The sequence below is a fragment of the Cricetulus griseus genome, assembly GCF_003668045.3.
Source record: "Cricetulus griseus strain 17A/GY chromosome 1 unlocalized genomic scaffold, alternate assembly CriGri-PICRH-1.0 chr1_1, whole genome shotgun sequence".
NCBI classification, from domain to species: Eukaryota; Metazoa; Chordata; class Mammalia; order Rodentia; family Cricetidae; genus Cricetulus; species Cricetulus griseus.
This window is the reverse complement of record NW_023276807.1, coordinates 213,117,906-213,139,967: the sequence shown is the minus strand read 5'-3', so window position 1 is coordinate 213,139,967 and position 22,062 is coordinate 213,117,906. Positions and strand designations below refer to the sequence as shown.

The 22,062-nt window shown below is 41.3% G+C and overlaps 1 protein-coding gene across 1 annotated transcript in view; it reads left to right on the top strand.

Annotated features, from left to right (window-relative positions):
- Nucleotides 1-2,154: 2,154 nt before the first annotated feature.
- Micu2 (mitochondrial calcium uptake 2) overlaps nucleotides 2,155-22,062 on the top strand; it is a 79,833-nt gene continuing 59,925 nt past the window's right edge. Inside the window, exon 1 of the mRNA XM_027390447.1 lies at nucleotides 2,155-2,379. Coding sequence (XP_027246248.1) covers nucleotides 2,170-2,379 — 210 coding nt within the window. The 5' untranslated portion in view covers nucleotides 2,155-2,169. The remainder of the gene's footprint in view (nucleotides 2,380-22,062) is intronic.

Genomic DNA, 22,062 nt, shown 5'->3' with positions numbered 1-22,062 from the left:
TGGTACCCTTAATCACATGAAGAGGAAGTCTACTTACTTACTAGGAGGGCATGTTGAAAGGGTTTCAGCGCCTGGGAGGAAGTGAGGAAACTCTGACTGCAGTTCAGAACACACTGGCTACGATGAAGGGTATGAAGATTAGGGATGGATAATAACTCAAGTGGGCTCCCGTTAACTTTCAAAATAGATTTGGGAATGGTAGTTTTTGTTATTGTCTTTATTATCTGGTAGCACTTGAAAAATGGCAGTTATACATCTGGCACCTTTGACTTGGGCATCACACCCTTGCTACATCACACTTGCTATACACTCAAATGAAGACTCTAATGACTGAGGCCATTTCAGAAGTTCAACAAGAACATAATTAAGTTTACTCAGCAGTGGTGAATAGAGGATCACAGGCTACAAAGTGAAGCCAAATCTTCTGCAAGGATGAAACCCTTTCTACCACCAAACAACAACCAGAACATGGCGAGGTCCTCGTCTACATCTGCCCAAGCGGGGCCCTGGCGACAGGGGCATGGAGTAGATGTGCACTAATTGCTGTTAGTCTCAGGTAGGATCACAGCTTTCATTCAATGCTTTTTAAGAACAAAATTCAAACAGAACATTCAGTAAATAGCAATTGTTTAAAATACAATGGCTTTGTCTGGGAGTCCTGAAGAAAAATATTATCAGAAATCTGGATCAGATACTGTTTTATAGAAACAAAAAGGCCAGGAGCTCAGAGGACTGGATAGCCAGCTTTGCAAGATGAAAAAAAAAATTCTGGAGATGGATGATTTTTTTTTTATAACAACATGTTTAGGACTTAATGCCACTGACCTTTAAAGTATAAAGTACTAGCATCGTGGACATTGAACTGCAATTAAAAAACGAATTTTAGGGGCGGAGGACATAGATCATAGTTAAGAGTGCTTGCTGCTCTTCTAGGGAACATAGTATATTCCCAGCACCAACATCAGGTTGATCACAACTGCCTCGACCTTCAGTTACAGGGGATCCAACACCCTCTTCTGCACTCTGGAGGCACTAGCCCATATGTGGCATACATACACACGTGCATATACATAAATAAAAAGACTTAAAAATAAAATTTAAACTTTGCTTAGCTGCAAAAATGGAGATCTGTAAGAGTGAGCATGTTCACACATTATTTTCTTTTGACACGGGGTTTCACTATGTTGTTAGTCATGGGTACCTGGAACTCACTGCGTAGACCAGGAAGTCAGAAAACAACTTGTGGGAGTCTGTTGTCTACTCCCACCATGTGTGTCCTGAGGGCCCAACTCAGGTAATCAGGCTTGGCAAGATGTGCCTTTACCCACTGAACCAGCCTTCTGGCTCAAGTAACTCTTAATGTACCCAGGCACGTGGCACTTAGGGAGAATATGGTGTTGTTGAAAATGCAGAACTTTGTAGCCCAGAACCCCAGCCACTTTGAGGATGGGATGCTACTTTTGCGATCGTGTTCACAGTGATGACTATTTGCGCTCTTTCCCGCTTATTGTTACAAGTGTTTCCCTCTCCAGATCCAAAAGTGCCCACTTAACACTAGCATCCACTTTCCAGAGAAGTCTGACGAATGAAAAGTCATGCTAAAACTAATTTGACTCCGTATTTATCATCAAACACCCTTCTGACTTACTTTTTATTTTCTCCCTTTAAAAAAAAAATCTAGCTTGTCTGATAGATACGTAGTCACAGCCTTCCACCCACTATCTACTTCCCTTTGTTCTAATTTTAATTTTATTTTTATTGGGAGTGTTAGAGGCCAGAAGAGGGCGCTGGGTCCCCTGGAGCTGGAGTCACAGTAGCTTTAAGTCTCAGGAATCGAACCGTGGTCCTCAGGAAGGGCAGCAAGCCCTCTTACCTCTCACCCACCCCTCTAGCCCTTTCTTGGACTACGGTGGTGCAATTTGTTTGTGCAATTTTCCAGTTGACTCATGTCCTCTGCCTTGGAACCTGTCACCAGAGCCGAGGGACACCTCCAACCGCTCTCTGACGTCGAGGAGGCAGCCACACCTAGCTCACACGCGGAGAGCCTGGGGGGGAGGGGGGGAGAGAGAGAGACAAGCCGCTGAGATCTCGCGAGAGCCAAGCCACTCGTGAATTCTCAGGCAACCAGAGGGTGGGGGCGGAGCGCGACGCTCAGGCGCTTCCGCAAAGATGGCGGCGGCTGCGGGGAGAAGCGCTCGGCTGGCGGCTTGGGGCGGAAGGCTGCGGCGCGGGCTCGCGGCCGGCCGACGAGCCGTACCGAGTCCCGGCCCTGTGGCAGCCGTTGTGGCCGGCGTGGCGCTGGCAGGGGCAGGAGCGGCGTGGCAGCACGGCCGCGTGAAAGCAGCTGCGCGCGAGGGCAGCCTTAAGGTGTTGGCGCAGGTACGGGACGAGCTCCGCACAGCTCCGCCCTCAGACGCCCCTGGGAGGGAGGCACGGGAGACCCCAGACCTCCGGCGCGCGCGTGCCCGGAGAGCCCCCGGAGGAGGGCGCCGGAGGCCCCGCTGGGGAGCGTGTGGGCGTGGCCGGGGCAGCCGCTCCTCGGCTCTGCCCACCTGGTGGAGAAGGGGCGTTGCGATCTTGGGGTGCTGGGCGTCCCCTGCCTGGCCAGGAGGTACCTTCGTTAACCTTTATTGCTAGGTTTCCCTCCTGATGGCTTCTTTGTATGGACCATGTGACTTCCTCCAGTCACGAAAATATCAGCTATAAAAGTTACATCAGTTGGTAGTCGTCGGTTTTATATGTTCTAGTGACTACTGTTACATGAGTCTTGAGCCTTAATGTTTTAGTGGACCCCCCCCCACACACACACACCTACTTGTTTAAGAAACAAGTTTTCTTAAAACCTGGGGCAGTTGGGGTGCAAATGTGAAGTACCCTACTTCAAGATAAATGTTTGCTGTGTAAAAACATTGGGAAGTTGGAAAAATAGAGACATTTCAGAGTTTTGTTTGTTTTGATTTTGTTAGAATTAAAGGTAGTGTTTTGTTTTCTTTATTTGTTAGGTTTCTGTAGTCTAGCTCTAACGAATAGCTCAAGAAACATTAAAATGCAACAAAGAGAAAAGCAGACCTTACAGATTAAGAGGTTGGTAAATGTTATTAGTATGAAGGCAAAATATAGCTTATGCATGCATTGATTCCAGCCTCACACCACATCTGATTAGAGGAGGAGAAAACTTCTCATGCAATATAGCCTTTTTGTTAAGTTTTTTTTTTTTTTAAGATTTTTGTTTTATGTGTAGGAGTATTTTTCCTGCGTGGATGTATATACACGGCATGCCACCTGGTGCCCAGTTGCCAAAAGAGGACGTTGGGCACCTGGAACTGGAGTTACATGAGATTGTAAACCACCACAAGTGCTGGGAACTGGAACTGGTCCTCTAGGAGAGCAGCAAGTGCTCTCAACTACTGAGTCATCTCTCCAGCCCCAACATTTTCGATAATCTTATGTCAAATTTATTTTTCACTGTTTTTCTGCTTGCATATTCAGTTCCATCCTACTCAGAACCTTAGGTTAATTTCCTACATGGTAGTTTTTTAACTTAGAAACCACTAGTGCATTGAATAACAAATTCACTTTCTTCTCCCTGTTGCTGAGTTTCCCATAAGCTACGCAAGTGCTCTACTACTGAACTACATCCCCAGCCCTCCACATTTTAAAATTTTGTAATTCAGAGCCTTTGAATTCACATTCCCCGACCTGTTATTAACTCAAAAAACTTCCAGCCAGTGACTCACTCACTCACTGTCTAGGAACCAAGTTTAATTCCCACCCACAAGCCCTCAACAATTTGTGAAATGATTTCACTTCACCTCCTTTGAATTTTAAGTGTTTTTTTGTTTTTTTTTCTGATTGTTTTCTGGCTCCCTTCTAGCCCATCTCCACTTTAAATACTAACTTCACCTTATAGTTTACACCAATGTAGTATTTTGGATTCTCTCTCCAATTCTTAGTCTCCTCATTCTCTGCAACTGTGTACCCTTCTGCCTAACTAAAGTAACTCAAAGTCTTCTCAGTTGCTTTATAAGGTCTGTTAACACAGTTGACTTGGTCTACTCTTTGGATGAATTGAAAATCCTTTCTCCTTTTCACATTATAATAGACTAAGACACTAGAGAAATACTATTAATGTTATTCTTTTGTTGAAGACTATGTACAACAGTAGCACTAAGTTATTACATGAGCCAGTAGCTTGCTAAACTTCATCTTATGAAAAACAATAATTTCTTGATCAGTGAAATCTTCTCAATCTTGTGTGCTTATAGTTTGTGAATAGCTGTATGTATTCATGCATTTTTTTTTATTTTGGTTACACTACTCCTACCAAACATTGCATTCCCTTCCCTACTAATCTGTTTGCAGATGTTTCCTTCTTGAGCTTATATGATGTACAACCACTCCCTACCTCCCCCACCCCGTGTATCCTTGGAGCTTCTTCACTATTTTAGTTGCTCTTAGCCCTCAATTTAAAAAACAAGAATGATTTGAAATTTCCTGGGGTAGGCCTCAAAGGGGATGGGGGTAAAGAGAGGCAGATCACCATTTCCTATTTAGATTTGTATTTTTCTTGTGAATCAACTACCCATTATTAATATTTACTGTTTATTACCTGATTCAATTTTACTTCAAGGATACTATGAGTTTATCAGTATGTCTTACTGGCTAAACTGAGTGTCACCTATTTACTTTGTTAAAAATAATAAATGATAAGGATTATTATAATAAAGCAAAAAAAAAAAGAAAAAGAAAATGGGTTTTTATACTTTGACTGCCACAATGGACATTCCTTCCTCAACAATTGCTGAAAACTGGTGCATTCTGTATAGCTGTGGCTTGAAAACTCTCCCTCGAAGGCAGTGGTTTGAATGTATTTTCTTAATACCTGTTAATCCTCCTCCATCATTTGGGGCACATGTGTGCATACAGTTTTATTCTATGTTCATTTTACTCAGTGTCACATTTGGATCTAGATTAATAATGAGGCTAGCCTTCGTTTTCATTCATGACACTAAAATGGAGTATTGTGTTAATGGCATCCTACTCTTTTCTATTTTCCATTGTGATCAACAGCTTGTAGTTTGTGCAGGGTCAACAGGAGTAAGTGTAGATGTCCAGGTCATGAAGCAACAGACAGCTTGGAGCCCTTCTTTCTTTCCTTTCATAATTATAGAAATATTTTGTACCAAGACTGTGTGCAAGGTTCAGGTTAGAAAGACAGTCTACCTACTTGAAGTATGACAGCAAAGGGCAGTTTTAATGCAGTGTTGTAAATGCTGGCTGCCCTTGGATATACTAGAAGAGCACCCAGCACATTCCTAGTTTTCTGAAGAGATGATAACTAAATGGTCATCCTGGAGTTGCTTGGCAGTTCATTTGGCAGAAAGTGGTGTAAGTAAAGGGAATACTGCTCAGAGATTACAAGAAAGTTTGACTCAGCAGAAGCTGAGCTATGAGATGGGTGTGTTCAGTGGCCTGGAATGTCATTAAGTTACCTAAGCCATGTGGTAGAACTTCTTATCTTAAGGACTGTAGGAAGCCATTGCAGTTCCACAGTCTCATGGGTACACACCCCACCATACCCCCACAGAAAGCATCTTAGGTAGAAGAGATTACTTTGTTTTCAGTGGCCTGTGATTTAAACTTGTGTAATTAGAAATGCAAACAAAGCACACTTGACAAGCTACTTAACTGTGGGTATCACCCTCATACAGGCTTGCATATGTGGCCCCAGCTGGACAAGGGATTGTTTTATAAAAACAAACAAGCAACAACAAATCTCTGCCAAGAATAAAAGGTTTCTAAGCACCCATGACCACCCCCCACCCCCACAAAAAATCAAACATGAATGCCAGGTGTTTCTAGCAGTGCTTGCCGATGTTACATGTAACTTCACTGAAGTCTTGTTCTAAACACACAACTTTGGCTCAGATTGCAGAGTATTGTATGTTATGGATTGCAGTATTTTTACTCTATGTACAAAGTTATCTACTCTTACAGAAACATAGTAGTTTAATAACAGAAAAGAGACATTCTGTATGTTTCTACTGTCATTCCTCAGTGTGTATCGATTACTTTATCTGTAATTGTATTGTGTTTAAATATTTGATTTGAAAAATATAGGTAATTGATTTTAAAAAGTCATTACATGAATTTTCATTTGGGTTTAAGACATAACTTCCAACAGTTTCTGAAGTGCTCCTAAATGCTTGTGTGTCTTTATGCATATTGTGTGTTTGCATTGATAACTAGAAAAGCAAAGTGTCAGTCAAGTCCAAAAAGTCAAACACAACATTAAAAATGTTCCATGTCCTGTAGTGTCAGATCTCCAGCCAGGATTTAAGAAGCACATCTATCTTATTAAATACTTTTTAATTTTTTTATTAAATTTATTTGTGTTTACATGTGTAGGTTCAAGTGCTATGCATGTGTGGAGGTCAGAGGCAACTTAACTATTAGAGCCTGTTCTCTCCTTCACCATGTGGCTCTTAGTGATGACACTTGGGGCTTTAGTCTGAATAGCAAGGTCCTTTACCCAAGGAGTCACCTCAAAGACCCGTGGTTTGGGTTTTTTAAATTTTTGTTTTTCACTTGTATGTGTATGGAGTGTGTGCTGTGTGTAAACCTGTATGGGTACAAGTGGAGGTCTGAGGTGAATACAGGAGTCTTCCTAAAGCTTGCAGATTCTGGTTGGTCTTGCTACTCATATTGAGAAACCCTTGTCTGCCTTCCTAACTGGAATTATGGGCAGGCCACCACACCAAACTGACCTGGCATTTATGACATTTGCATGGGCTCCAGAATCTGAACTGTGGTACTCTAGCTTGCTGCAAGTATTTAACAGCTGAGCCATCTTCCCATCTCCCCAAAATTTGCTTTCCTCTTTAATAAATGGTAAAAATATAGGTATAAAAAAACAGTGGTTGTAAGCTTGATAATTTATTGTCATTAGCTGGTTTGTACAACTATTTCACATAACTCTATACCTAGGGTCTTAATTTAAAAAAAAAAAAAAGAAGTTCAGTAAAAAAGGAATCAGAACTGGAAAAGTTTAAGAAGCCTAACACTATCATTTTACAGCATCCAACTCTGTCTTGAATAGAAATTATTCCTATTATAATTGTTACAGCATCTCAGTATTATTTGCAGTCCCTGTTAAGCCCACCATCTTATCAAGCTATATAATATTTGTTTTGCTCTGTGGGAAAATTATCAAGGCCTTGGAAAAATTCGTGAATTAAAAACAAGTTACAGATTTGTAACAGTAATTGGGAAATGATGGCACCTTAATCTGGAGACTGGTTTACAAGATAAGCTGTACAGAGTCCAAATTGTGCATGTCTTGTGTAAATGTGATTATGCTGTTTCAGAATGTATAATGAGTAGAACAGGGTAACACAATACTGCGTCTTGCCAGAAGTTCATAGTAGAACTTGCTTTAGGGTTCATCAATAAGCGAGTTGCTACTAAATTTTGTCAAGTTATATAGAATATTGGATTCCAGCAGTTTCCCTGGCTTCAGTGGTTTTCTGTTTTGTTTTGTTTTGTTTTGCACTTTTGATAGATCTGTCTTCTACTATTTAACTATCAAAATTATTTGATAGAGTGGACATTACTGCATTTCTGTATTCCAAGTAAAAGTGAGGAGTTAGTCCACATTCCTTAGTATATAAATTCATTGGTGTTTTGTTCCCCTTAGGAGGCTTAGTTGCATTTGTATTTATGACTTCTTACAAATTTCTGCTCCACTGATCAGGTTCTTCTTTTCTTCCCTTTTGGAATTATTTTATATACTTATTTTACCTTCTGGTGGAATGACCGTTTGTGTGTCTGTTTCATCACTGCATTTTGGTGCAGAGAACAGTGATGGAATGAATTAAACTGCACTACTTAATAATGTGGCTTTGGTTTAGCTGGCACTTATAGAAAGGTTAGACAGCAGCATAGAGCAATTCCCCATTGTCCCTAATAAACTCAGTTACACTCTTGGCACCCTAGAGACATGTCATGCCATGTTCCCAGTAGAAAAAGGTAAAGATGAGACTGTAGTCTTTCTTCTGTGTTCAACAAGTGTATTATGACTAGCATATAAATGCAATAAATACATAACTAAATGAGTAAATAAATTGATATAGCCTTATTATAATATTAATTATGTAATAATTTTCTCAAAGGTATAAAACTTCATCTCTTTTACTTATCCATATGAAATTGAGATTTTAATATTACTAGCATTTATACATATATACAAAAGATTTTGTCTTTTGCTCTCACATTTAATAAAGCAAATAACAATTTTAGATTTTATGTAAAATCAATGATTTTACTCCATCTAAATTGAGAAGCTTCTGCTAGTAAACCTCAAACCAATTAGGTTATTTTTTTAAATAGTCCTGGCATATGGCAAAACCCAGATGAATAGTATATTTTGGTGTTTTAATGGTTAGATGCTGGGGATTGAAATGGCTCTGTGGGTAAAGGAGCATTTGCCAAACCTGACAACCTGAGTTGAGTCCCTAGACCTACATGGTAAAACTAATTCCTGTAAGTTACTTTCTAACCTCCACAAACATGTGCATGTGTATGCACACAACATGAATCAGCAAATAAATGTTTTAAATTTTTGTTAAATACATGCATTTGTGTAATACTGTTCACCTCAACTAAAGGTTATAGAATAATGTCCGTATATTTGCATTGCCCTCAAAACTTCTTAGGAAAAAGAAACCCAGAAAAGTAGCAGGGCCAAAAAATAACTACCTACCCCTAGACAAGGAAGAATGGACACTGAAGGAAGTAAGGTATTGTGATGCAGAAAGATGAATGTTGGCCCCTTTGAAGCAGGCATTGCTAGGTTCCATAGCAATATAAAGCCTCTTCTACTGGTGAAGAAACCTACCAACAGGAGTCTGTCATTGTGGGAAGGAGTGAATGGGCTGAATCTGGTCTGTTCAGTCATTCAGCTCCGAGGCATTGCATAATCAGTACATGCTGGACTGTTTGAGACTTAAGGCCCCTCTGGAATTGCCATGAAAGCTGCTCGGTAGACCTGCTTGGAAAAGCCCTAGTGTGAAGGATGTTTTCTGAAGGTGCAGCCAAAACCATTGTACCTCCCAGTCAGAGGTGGCCTTGACTTTTGATGTGGGCCTTTGGACTCCATTTCTGAATAAATAAGACAGACTGGGACATAAGAACAAATAAATGCCTTTCTATTTCTGGTGTCTTGAGTATCAGTCCACTGTCCTCTATAGTTAAGCTAAAGTTGTTCCAGCTGGCAAAGGAGAAGAAGTAACAAATTCCAGCCCCAGTGTCACAGAGCAGTTCTAAAAAGAGTGGCTGAAGAGTTGAGAAACAATGCAGGAATAACTGGTATAGAGTGAAGACAGTTCCACCAGATTTCAAGGGACAAGGAAACTCTTAGTTGACTACTGATAGCAAAGGGTTTGATATGTGAACTTCTGGAGAGTTGTGAACAAGTGCCTACTTACCCTAGATAGAGCACTGACTGACCAAAGAAAGAGTTCATCCAGTTCAACCTAGTGAACTAGTACGTTTGTTTTGCTTAGTTGCAGTAGGATGGGTGATGACAAAACAGCCATGTCACTGAAAAGTCCTACCTTGGCATGGCGTCAGCCTCCCAAAAACTGCATAGATGGAGTCTCCCACTTAATTAACTTCCTGCCTCCTACATATACTCCAGCACCTCCCAAAGCCAGGTACAGCTGGGACCAAATCACACACAGCTGAGAGTGTGGGGTTTAGGTGGGAGGGGAGTGGCTGGAGTCTTAGGGGAGGGTTTGGTGCTTTTCTTTCCTGTGAGAGAACTCAACAGACCCAATCTTATAAGGGCCTCTGGCAGGTGGTCATAGCTGTTCTGCTTAAGATGGCAGTGGCTGAACTGTCGAGCCTATACTGGAGTTTAGTTGATAGACCAGGTGTCAAGTTAGGTCTTAGTTAGGTTTTCTGTTGCTGTGAAGAGACACCATGACCATGGCAACTGTTAAAAAGGAAAACATTTAACTGGGTGACTGAAAGTTTAGAGATTCAGTCAATTATCATCATGGTGGGACATGGCAGCATGCAGGTAGACATGGTGTTGGAAAAGGAGCTTCGAGTTCTAAATCTTGCATAGGTAACAGGAAGTGAACTGTGATACTGGGCAGTATCTTGAGCATAGGAGACCCTCAAAGCCCACCTCCACAGTGACCATCCAACAAAGCATACGTACTCCAACAAAGCCACACCTCTGACAATGCCATTGTCTATGCGCTTATGGAAGCCAATTACATTCAAACTACCACACACACCATTAAAGAAAACTGACAGTTGCCAGGTGGTGGTGGCACACACCTTTAATCCTAGCACTCAGCAGGCAGAGGCAGGCGGTCTCTGTGAGTTCTGGAACAGGATGTTATTACATAGTGAGTTGCAGGATAGCCAGGGCTATGTTAGGCTGACCTTGTGCCAAGACAGACCCCACTCCTAAGACTAATTGGGCAATGCAAACTGGCCTTGATAGGGAAAGAAAAACTATAGCCACACCTCCAATAACCTACTACCTCTACAAAGGCTCCACTTCCTAATAGCACAGTCTGCTATGAACTCATCAGTGGATTCACTCAGTCACCTCTCAGAGCCCATCAGCTGACAGCCAAGCCTTCAAAACATTTGAAGTACTTTATAGCCACACCACAACAGTGTTTACATATAGCTGCCTCACTTCCGTTCCTCATTTTACTAACTTAGAAGAGACTTAGACAATACTTAGAAGACACCCTGATTGATATTAGGTACTCAGTAAATACTTGTTAAATAGTTGTGTTGAATGAATGAGTAGACAGCGTGCTCAGCTTGCATTATACATACAATTGTTAAACTTTTAAGCTTGGTGGTGCACACCTTTAATCCTACCCAGCACTGGGGATGCAGAGGCAGGTAGATCTCGAGTTTGAGGCTAGCCTGGCCTACAAAGGGAGTTCCAGGACACCCAGGGCTACACAGAGAAACCCTATCTAAGAAAGGGGATGGGGAGAAAGAAAAAAAACAAACAAAACGCTGCTTAGTTCACAATGAGTGGACCTTTGCTCTAAGGTTCAGTCCATCTCCATTCTTAAAGCATTTCTCCTGTCACTGAGTGGTGCTTTGTAGACTATCCCAAATAGAATTGGTTTCCCTGTGGTTTATGTACTTTTGTCAGGAATACTACTAAACCACACTGTGTCCTTATAGTGCATTAGATCAGCAGAAGGTAAGATACAGGACATAGTTTTCTCCTGGTAATATTTTATCATATAGTGAGGGAGTATTTGTCAGGTTTCTTCATTGTAGAGTTAAAAAGTATTATGTACTCACCAGATAATAAAAGCTCTGTGGGGATGCTCTCTTGACCTGGACACATGGGTAGGGCCTAGGCCTGGCCCAGGATGATGTGGTAGACTTTGGGGAGCCCCTTTTGAGGGCCTTACCCTGCCTGGGGAGTGGAGGGGGATGGCTAGGGGCAGGTGGGATACTAGGGGGGGAGGGGAGGAAGAGGGAGAAGGGATTGACATCTGAAGCAAGCTTGTTCCTAATTTGAACTAATAAAATAAAATTAAATTAAAAAAAAAAGCTCTGTGGGGAGCTACTTCAAGGCTTCATTGGGCATTAAAATAAGAGAAAGTCCAGTTTCTTTTTGTCATCAATATAAGATCCCAGGGTAGCCAGGAAGACGAAAGTAAGCCTCACCCCACTGGTGCTGCTGCCGCCCATTCCTTCTAAGTTCAGATGTCTGTTTATGCTGACTTGATACTGGGAAGGTCTATGGTGACTTAGAACAGTGCTGTTGCTGGATACAGGCTTCTAATAGAGAGGGAATGGTAACAGAAGTAACACAGGCCATGAAGGCTAAGATGCTGTGAGATCCTGCATTGTGCTTCAAGTAAGTCGTACATTTGATTTAAAGTCAGCAAGGTTGGGGGGAAGCAGGCCCGTTACATGCTTCATGTAGATGCATAACAGATCCTGTGACTGAAATAGAGTTTCCTGGAGTTTACTGTCAGATCCCTATAGTAAATACAGCAAAGTCCTCTGTGTGGCCGTTTCCCATCTCCTAAAGCAGAATACTTGTCTAACCAGAAAGCATTGGGTAAATGGCTGCAGACATGTCCACATCAGCAAAGCCACAGGACAGCGTCAAGAGTGAGAGAGGGCTTATGTTTGTGCTCTGTGTTTTGGGGCAAAGGAGTAAAAAGATGGTAAGATATTAACAGCAAGTAAAACAGACTTGCTGGCCTGTGCTGGAGTCTGTTTGTGTTCATTTAAGTTGATATGCCCCAGGTAATAAGTTTTACAGCAGCATATAGAAGTCTGATAACCATGAAACACTATAAGACCAAGGCATATGTAAAACTTTCTTACAAGAATGCAGAGAAGGTTGGGGCATTTTTTGTTTCGTTTACTTTTAATCTTACTGCCTCAGGTCAAAATGCCTGAAAACAGATAAATGCTGACCAACTTTGATGTTAATAAACCAAAATGGAAGTCAAGAAAATCAAAGTGTATAAATGGCTAGATTATGAAAAGAAAGATGACATAGCTATCCCCTGTAATTTGAGGTAATTTCTGATTTGGCATAACTATTTGTAGGGTATGAATAAAAGCCTGTCTTCCCTTCCTCGTAATAGAACCTTACTTTGTCTGTCTTACTGTACATCTGTGGAGGGAATTTCCTGCAGGGCCAAGGAGGAAAGAAAAACAAATGACAGTGATAAAAGCAGAAAATATTTCATCTTTCCTTTTGCAGCTCTATTCATTTCACTGAGCCCAAGTAAGAAGTTGCTCCTGCCTGCGCCACAATGGGGTTCATAGACTGTATGTTGCTTGGCACTTTTAACATTTGGAGAACAACACCAGTGCATAAACATATCCTGCACCACTCTTGATAGCAGTGTATGAGCTTAAAGATCATGTGTGTGGTATAATAGGAGTAACATCTGTAATAACCTAATTCCACAAATAACATTAGTATTGAATGTTTCTGGATTTCAATACAACTTAAATCTAAAGTAATATTTCATGAATCATATTTTTAGCACATCTGGTGATAAAAAAATATTTCCATCCATGAAAGTTCCATGAATATATGGTACGTAGAATAAAAGTTGTGATTACTATAAATAAGACCTTATTGGCTCTTACCTTTACCCACATTCAGGGCTCCATGTGTCATAAGAACCTCAGACCTTATGATCCTAGGTATCTTGGTCCTCCGTCCCTTAGCTGCTTTGCACCTGGGAAGTGAACAACACTTTTTAAGCTGGGTAGAATGAAATTTAAGTTGAAAGCACAGGCATATGTCAACAAAGTGTTCCAGGTGTGCCAGGCTTGTAAAGGGCTTAGCTGTATGTACAAGAAACTGTACATGGTTTGCTTTCTGTGGTTTGTGTGTGCAATATAGATGTCAGAAGAGTAAATCACATCCTTATATTTTAAAACAGTCTTTTTGGTTTCATTTAGCCATAATCACCCAATTAAGAAACCAGTTTAAATCAAAAGCAGACCCCTAGGAAGGCTTCTTTGCCTGTTTAAACCCATAGTCCCGGCATTCATGGGATTCGAGGAATTGCTCCAGTACTGAAGTCCAGGCCAGGGCACCACTCTGGTGGTATGGCAGCACTCCTTTGTCTGTATGTGGCTTAGTAGGTACCCCAGTGGTGGAGCTGTGACTGCCATACTGCCAAGAGAAAGCAGTAACCAGCTGAGTGCCTGAAGGCTCCTCTGATCATCATATGGTTAGCATTACATGGTTAGCTAAGCCAGCATCCTACCTATGTGGAAAGTCTTGCTTAGCCCTTCTAGTAGTTCTCACTCAGATGAGAACTAAGTATAAAAGATAGTTGTTTAGTGGCAACCAGAAAAATAAGAAGAAAGCCATTTGACCCAAACCACTGAGATGAAGAGAGAATAGTCAAGAGGCTAGAGAGATGGTTCAGCTGTTAAGAGCACTCACTACTCTTACAGAGGTGCTGGGCTTGGTCTCCAGCACCCACATGGCAGCTCACAGCTCCAGTAACTCCAGTTCCAGTGCAGGCTTCCCTCTTGGCCTCCAAGGGCATCAGGCATACACAGGCGGGCATACATCCATGCAGGCACCCATAAAATAAACAACATGGGACTGGAGATGACAAGAACAATCACTTTCTCAAAAACTCCTAACGAGTAACCATGTCTTAGCAGTGATTTAAATCTGTATATTTAACACTCCAGCTTTTCTTTTCTTTTTAAATTAGAACATCATGTTTCACCAGTAGATTTGACCATCAGCAGTGATTAGGTACATTTATGTTACAGCCATGATAATTATTTCATGAAACACTAAAATAATATATAATTACTGAAATTCCTTGAAATACCTTAGGAAAAGATGGGGAGATCTTGGTTTGTTTGTTTCTTGGGTTCTTTTTCTTAGAAATTATTTATATTTACTCTTTTTGTTTGCTGGTGTTTTGAGACAGAGTTTCTCTGTGTAACAGCCCTCAATGTCCTGGAACTCACTCTGTAGACCAGGCTGGCCTTAACTCACAGAGATGTACCTGCCTCTGCCTCTGCCTCCGAAATGCTGGGATTAAAAGAGGGCACCACCACCACCTGACTCATATTTCCTCTTCTTATTGAACTATGTATATGTTATAAAAAATTTGGGATGGGGGTAAAAAAAGAAATGTAAAAAAAAATCTGCCTTCTGGCATAACTTGAAAAAACTAGTTACTCTTAAACTTTGGGAGCTATACCTTAAGTAGAAAGGATTCCTTAAACTTACTTAAAACTTACTTACAAGACTTTAAGAACCAGGAGGGGACAAGGATATGTCCTAAAGCTTCAGAGCAGAGACCTTTAACCTCGAGTAGTGACTGCATACCACAGACTGCTCCATGTTCTAAGTTCACAAAACCATATAGGAAGTTATGTGCCTTTTTTCAGACTTAACAAATAGTAGAAAGATTAAGAAAATTGACAGTTAATGAGTTAATTGCCCATTCATATTATAGAAGCCAGGCATGGTGGTGCAGCCCTGTGCTCCCAGGTTATGAAATGCACTAATAATTCAAGGTCATTCTTTATTACATACCAAGTTCAAGGCCAACTCAAGCAACATGTAGCTAGCACACACACACACACACACACACACACACACACACACACACACCAGTCAGTCTGTTATAAAAATAAACCTTTTAGCTCTGAAGGTAATGATTATGGTGGCTCTTCTGGAAAAGCACCTTCCCTGTGCCCTGACCCTCCTGACTCTTACCGGAATTTCCCTTCAGTGCATCCTGGTAAAAGTGTATTTATTTTGCTTATTCTGACATCTGCTTGTGTGTAGAGCACTGAGGAAGGCATCCACGTGGCTTTGTTACAGTGTCAAGGAAACACCTGAGTGAAAACAAAGTCAGAATTGTGCAGATGCCCATGTGAGAGCGCTTCAAGCAGCCAGCTTTGGTTGGGTCTGTCTTTCTTGGAGCCATCCCTGAAAACATACACATTTCCCATTAGGTTTCAGGGAGGAGAGCTCTGGGTGTAGAGGAAAGGGCCTGTGCTTTCAGTCTTTAGGATCTGTCTTTGTGCCTTCCTGGTTCTTAACATTTGAAAGTCTTCACAGTGTGTCTCCAGTGTCTGCAAGAGAGAATGGCTTCTCTGCTCCGAGAGCCCAGGTGGGGTTGCCATGAGGTCGTGTGCTTTATGGCCTCTCCTCGGGTCCCTCACCACTCGGTTCTTTTAGCTGTTTATCCCTGTTCCAGTGTGTTCTGTGAGCCCTGCTTTACTATCTTATCCCTTTACAACTGGAAACAGACACCTTTGTCTGTTGTTCATTATCCATGGGAACTTGAAGATTATTCTGTTCCCTCTGTAGCCTGTTGACTGAGTTGGGTCATTCAACTTCTCACAGCCTAATGGGTCTACTTATAAATGTATAGGTACATTATTAATACTAGTAAAATATATAAATCAGAGATTACTCTTTGCTACTTCACTAGCAAGGCAGGAACAGCTTGAGTTTGGGCACATCTGGTGCCTGAACCATTTCAGAGCTTCAGGCTCTGTGTACTCAAAATTGCAAATGTGTGTTTCACTCTCCCCCCAAGCCTAGCGTTATTCTATTAATTATCACAAGTATAGGAGTAGATTTGCCAGGCACATTTTAAAAGAGAGAGATTGGGCCAGCAAGAACTACCAGAGTTCAGACCCTGGAACACAGACTATGGCAGAAAAGACATGACGCTTGAAAATTGACCTTTGACCTCTATATACATGCTATTGCATGTAAGGATGTGCATTCACACTCTCTCACTGAAACACAAGTATAAATAATAAATAAATGAGAAAAAAAACTAAGTGAAAGATGATCCAAATGCTGGCTCTGGCCCCTTCCACATTCTGCCCTTAAACTTACAAAATTGCATATTTTTTCTGATTTTGTTTCTTTCTGGTGGTGGTGGTGGTGATAGTGGTATTTTGAGACAAGGTCTGTGTGTCTGTCTGTCTGTCGGAGTTTATGTGCACCACAAGCATTCAGGTGTCTGTGGAGACCAGAAGAGGGTGCCTGATCCTCTGGAGCTGGAATAACAGGTAGTTGTGAGACTCCCAATGTGGTGCCGGGAACTAAACCCACGTCCTCTGGAAAAACAGTAAGAGCTCTTAATCATTGAGCCATCTGTCCAACCCCACTAGTTTTGTTTCTTTCATAAGATTTTTAGGGGGGATGGAGAGATGGCTCAGTGGTTAAGAGCACTGCCTGCTCTTCCAGAGGTCCTGACTTCAATTCCCAGCAACCACATGGTGGCTCACAGCCATCTGTAATGAGATCTGGTGCCCTCTTCTGACCTGCAGGGATACATGCAAGCAGAACACCATATACCCATATACATATTAAATAAATAAATCTTAAATAAAAAAAGTTAAAAAAAAAGATTTTTAGGGGTATTCAAGTTACATATACCTCACACACCCACACAGATAGATACACAAATGCATACATGTAATTAAAAATAAATTGTAAGAAAAGAATAGGTTTCTTAAAAAATAATTTTAATTTCTGGGGTTTGATTTTTATTTTTTGTTTGTTTGTTTGTTTGCTTTGCATACCTCTGAAGAGCTTCATTTGGTACAGGCTGCCTGACTGCATGTTACCATCTCTCCAGACTTAACTCACTAGCAGGTTTTTTTGTTTTGTTAGTTTTTCCATGTGTGCATGCACGTGCGTGCGTGCGTGCGTGCGTGCGTGCGTGCGTGTGTGTGTGTTTGGGGTTGGTTTGGTTTAGTTGTTTGAAACAGGGTCTCTCTAGACCTGCTTGGTTGGTCTGGAATTCATGGCTGACCTGCTGCCTCAGTATTCCAAGTACTAGAACCTCAGGTGTGAGCAAGCACGCCCACCTGGCTTCTCGGCAAGTTTTACACTGCTGCTTTCTTGTACTTTCGAGTAAGGTAAAGAATTCACATTTCCCCATTGATCCCACTTGCAATAAAAGCAACAGAAACTGAAAAGAGGTAACTCTGGATACTAGTAGTGGTAGCACCTGTTACCTGTTCACTTCCTTAACACTTGTTTTATTTTTATTTTGCTTAAAGCTAAAATTTTTTTTTGTTTTTTTTTTTTCAGGAATCGCACAGCAAATTCCAGTACAGAGTTTTTTGTTTTTTAAATCATTATCAAAGTATCTTCAAATATGTATGTATGTATGTAGAGAGAGAGAGAGAGAGAGAGAGAGAGAGAGCGCACTCTGTTGAAAAGAGTGATATAAAAGTGGAAAGAAAGTATTGGTAAATTTTAGATGATTTTACTACACTTTTGCACAGCAGATCCTGAGCAGTCTTTGCTTGAAAAAGAAATTAACTTGCCAAAGTACTATAAAATCCTGTGTTTGCTCTTTGTATTGCACATTGATAGCCTGTGGTTCATGTATCCCTTTGAGTTGCTGGTGACTTGGTTATGAGCCTGCAGAATGTGGGCAGTGTCTCCGGTGCCCTCACTGGTGGTCTCGGTGCCCTCACTGGTGCTCCTGCCTGTTCGTTGGCTTTCTGCTCATTTCCTGTAGATGAATTGTAATAGCAGGGCTGCTTCAGAAATACAGTATTTCAGGCTGTCAATGGACTCAAAGATGAAGCACCGGGGAAAATCCATTAAGATGTAAACCAACCATGGTAGAAGGCCTGAAATCCATCGGGTCATTCATTGAGATTTATAGGAGTGTGGGACAGCTGGTGTAATCCCGGTTCAGAGCATCCTGTTTCTGAGAGATTCCATGGCTTCTGTGCTGGGTAGAACCAAGGCAGCACCCCCCTTCTGGTGTAGTTAACACAGCCGCCACCTGTCAATGGCTTCATTTCCTCTTTTCCCTTTATGAAAGCATTTGAAGATCTACAGTAATAAGGATGCGTAATTTGTGTTTGTAATAAAATGAGTACAAAGGACTTTTGTTTCTGTTCGTGTATGTAGTTCTTTAGTGAAATTGTAGCACACACCAAGGTATCTAAAACTTTTAATACGTTATTAAGGCCTTGAGATATATGCATAAGACAGATTTTTGTATATTGATTCTAAAACTAAACTCTTTCTTTAAAGTTATTTATAATAGCACACCTTAAATTTATCTGGTCCCAATTCACAAAGATCTGTTTGTTGGTTCATGTACATATCTTCAAAGCACTAGCAGTGTTAGCAGTGTGCTGGACCCTGGGGTACATTTCCTGTTCTTGAGTACCCCAGTGAGGGGCAGACAGTCTTAATAGCACATTGGAGCAGTGATAAATTGTTCTCACTGGAAGGACACATAACCCAGATGGCTACTCCAGGAAGGACTCTTGGAGAAGGTAGATTAACTCTTAACAGATAAGTTGCCCAGAGAGGAAGAGGAGGATGAGAAACAACTTGACTGTATTGTATACTTAGCATTGTCATTCATTGCAGTCAGAAGCAAACAAGTGGTCAGTCTGTCTTCTGGAAAGGTTCAGCAAAGCTGGCCAAAGGCAGCAGAATGAATGGTAAAGCAAAGGACACCCACCACAGTGCTTCAGATCTGTCATAAACAGTCCTGACAGCGACAATCAGAACTATGAGTGACAGTTTAAATTAATAGGTTTGCTTCTTGCAGAGGCCATTCATTAAAGAACAGTACTATCAATAAAAATACAGTTTTTGATTTTGACAAGAAATTGCAAATCTGTCCCATTTTTCTTCATTTCTGTTTATGTGTGTACTTTCTAGTGACCGAATACATTTAAGCTTTCATAATCTTGCCATTTACCTAAAATTTTTTTAAAAACTTTGTTTTGGATAAACCCTCATTTATATGCAGTCAGCACACATGTCAGGTGTTTATTTTTTTAATAATTTCATGTTTTTATAGAATTAATGTGGGGACTGAGAGACTGCTGTCACTAATCAGCAGTGAGCTTTGGAAAGCTGCCTCACTGTTTTCCTCTTCAACTGAGGGAGCAAGTGAAGCCAACAGCCATCAGCCAAGGGTCAGGGTGTGGGGTGTGAGGGGTACTGCAAATGTGGGAGCATGGGGAAAGTGTGGCAACATAATTTCAGGGTGACTCACCCTCCTTCCTCGGCCACAGATTGCAGCTGTTCTCAGGACGGGGTGGGAGGAGGAGGGAACCCTTTAATCCAGCCCTTCCTTGCTCCATACTGTGTCACATGCTGCAAGACACACTACCCTGGATGTTGTGGTCCCTGCCAGCCACCTCTGTTCATGACTCAGCCCCCATAGTGTCCCAGGCTTCTCTGAAGCTCTAGTGCCCAAGCACGTTTTGCATGGGCGCCTTTGGTTCCTCTATTAGATCAAAGTGTCTGCCACACAAGACCCCTAACTGCTCAGCATCTCCTGAACTGCCTAGGTTGGAGGGCTCACATCCCAAATGAATGATCTGATACCAAACCTGTTACTAGTTTATGAATAAATTTAATTACAAAATCATTAAAGCTCCTAGTCTGGTGTATATCTCATTGTAAAAAATAGAAATCTGCCATGTAGCTTTAATCCCAGCACTTGGGAGGCAGAAGCAGGCGGATCTCTTGAGTTCGAGGCCAGCCTGGTCTACAGAGTGAGTTCCATGACAGCCAGAGCTACACAGAGAAACCCTGTCTTGGAAAAAGAATCCTTAAAAAATAGAAAACTGAACTACCATGATTTATAACCTGCAAAAATAATGGTTGGGACTTAACTGTCACTCTTCTGAAACACACACTGACTTAACTGCTGCTCACTTCTGTCCTGGCACCATCTTCTGTAACTCCCCTCCACTAGGAAGCAAATAGCCTTTTATCTCCGCTTGGTGCCTTGTCATAGGAGGTGTGTACTGTTTGTTGAATAGGTTGATGTTAATAATTGTAGAAAAAGACCACACAGTGGTAGTTTACCTTGTACTATATAGGGAATAAGCCAAAGGAATTCAACTGTTTCTTAAGAAAAATATTACTTAATTAAATTGGAGTGAATGACACTCGTAAGACCCTAGAGTGTGTATGCGATCACTTGAGTTGTAAGTTAAATTTTTGTTTTCTATCACAGAAGTTATGATGTGGCTCTTAGAAGGAGTAGTGGAGAAGGAAAAATGAATATTGTGCTAAGTTACCTAGTTAGGAAGAAAAAGCAATAAGAGGAGCTGTGTGTTTCACCTGGCTGCCTTTCTGCCCGAGACACAAGTTGTTTGGTGGGTGGAGGTGAAGTGCACAAGGGTGTGTGTGTGTTATATAGCAATAAAACGTAACAGCAGTGTGTATAACACACACATGCCATTTCCTCTTGCTGTGCTCATCTAAGCAAAGCCCCTTCACTCCCCTAGCTTCAAAAGACTACCATCACTAGATAAACAGCCCTAAAACGCCAGGGAGGCATTCCCAGGGCCCGGGTTTTCTGGGAATAGCTTTTGTCTACTTGGCTAAGGCTCTCTGTCATTCTGTAGAACTTATTATGAGACATTGCTTACCCAGTGAAGATTTCTAATTTAGTCTGGGGTGTTTTGTTTCATATACAATAAAATCTCCTTCATCCGGAACAAAGTAGAAAATTTGTAATGAGTGAAAATTTCCAATCGTAAAGTTTTCTTTAAGAGAAAACATTCAGTCACGGCACAGAATGTTCAGAAGCAAAGCAATTTTATTTCCTCCAGATTATTACCAATTCCAAAATAAAGGCCCCAAATGAATAGGTCTTACTTACTATATTTTGTCTAATGCAATGAGTGTGTACTGGACATTCTGAAAGCTGTAATGCTGTAAGAAAGGCCCTTTCTGTTCCCACTTTATTCTTGAGAAATGCGAAGACCAAAGAATGTTCAACAAAGAACAGAGAACTTACTTTTTGTAATTTGTCACTTCATGGATAAAAAGTAGAGACAGAAGGGTGAAGCACCTGTTGCTTTAAAGGCAATAAATGAGTGAAATGTTTTAACAGAAGTCATCAGCTTTCAAAGATCTCTTTTATCCAGTTCCCATCACTCACTGCACTTAATTCCTTTGTCACATTTGTTACTGCATTACAAGTAATCCTTGAAATCCATGGAGCGTTTTAGATATAACTAGAACCATGTGGATGGTTCTCACATGTTCATATAGCCCCAAATCCCAGCAATTTTTTTCTGTTCCTCCTTTCCCACATATTTAGTCTTAGACGCAGGTTTGAGAAGCAGTGTTGGGGGTAACGGGAGGAATTCCACCCCACTCCCTCCTCACTCACCAGCTTCAGTCCCCCAGGGTTAGGGTAACAGAGCCTCATCAGGCCTGAGCCTTTGATCTCAGCCCTGCATTCTGTCCCTCCCTCTTCCCCTGGAGCTGGCTCGAAGGCAGCTGCTTTGCAATAGAGCCCTCGTTATTTATATGTAACAGTATACACTGGCCAACAGAGGCGATTTGCAGAAGCACCTTATGAAGTCTCATTCAGATAAAGAGTAAGATTAGTAGTGTTTATCCCATTCCTTCTGGAATAGTTCTGTTGATAACAAACAGGTTAGAGTAAGAAGGGACCAAAAAATTCTAATCTCCCAGGTTAATTAAGTTCAGTGCTGATACATGAGTGGTGTGCG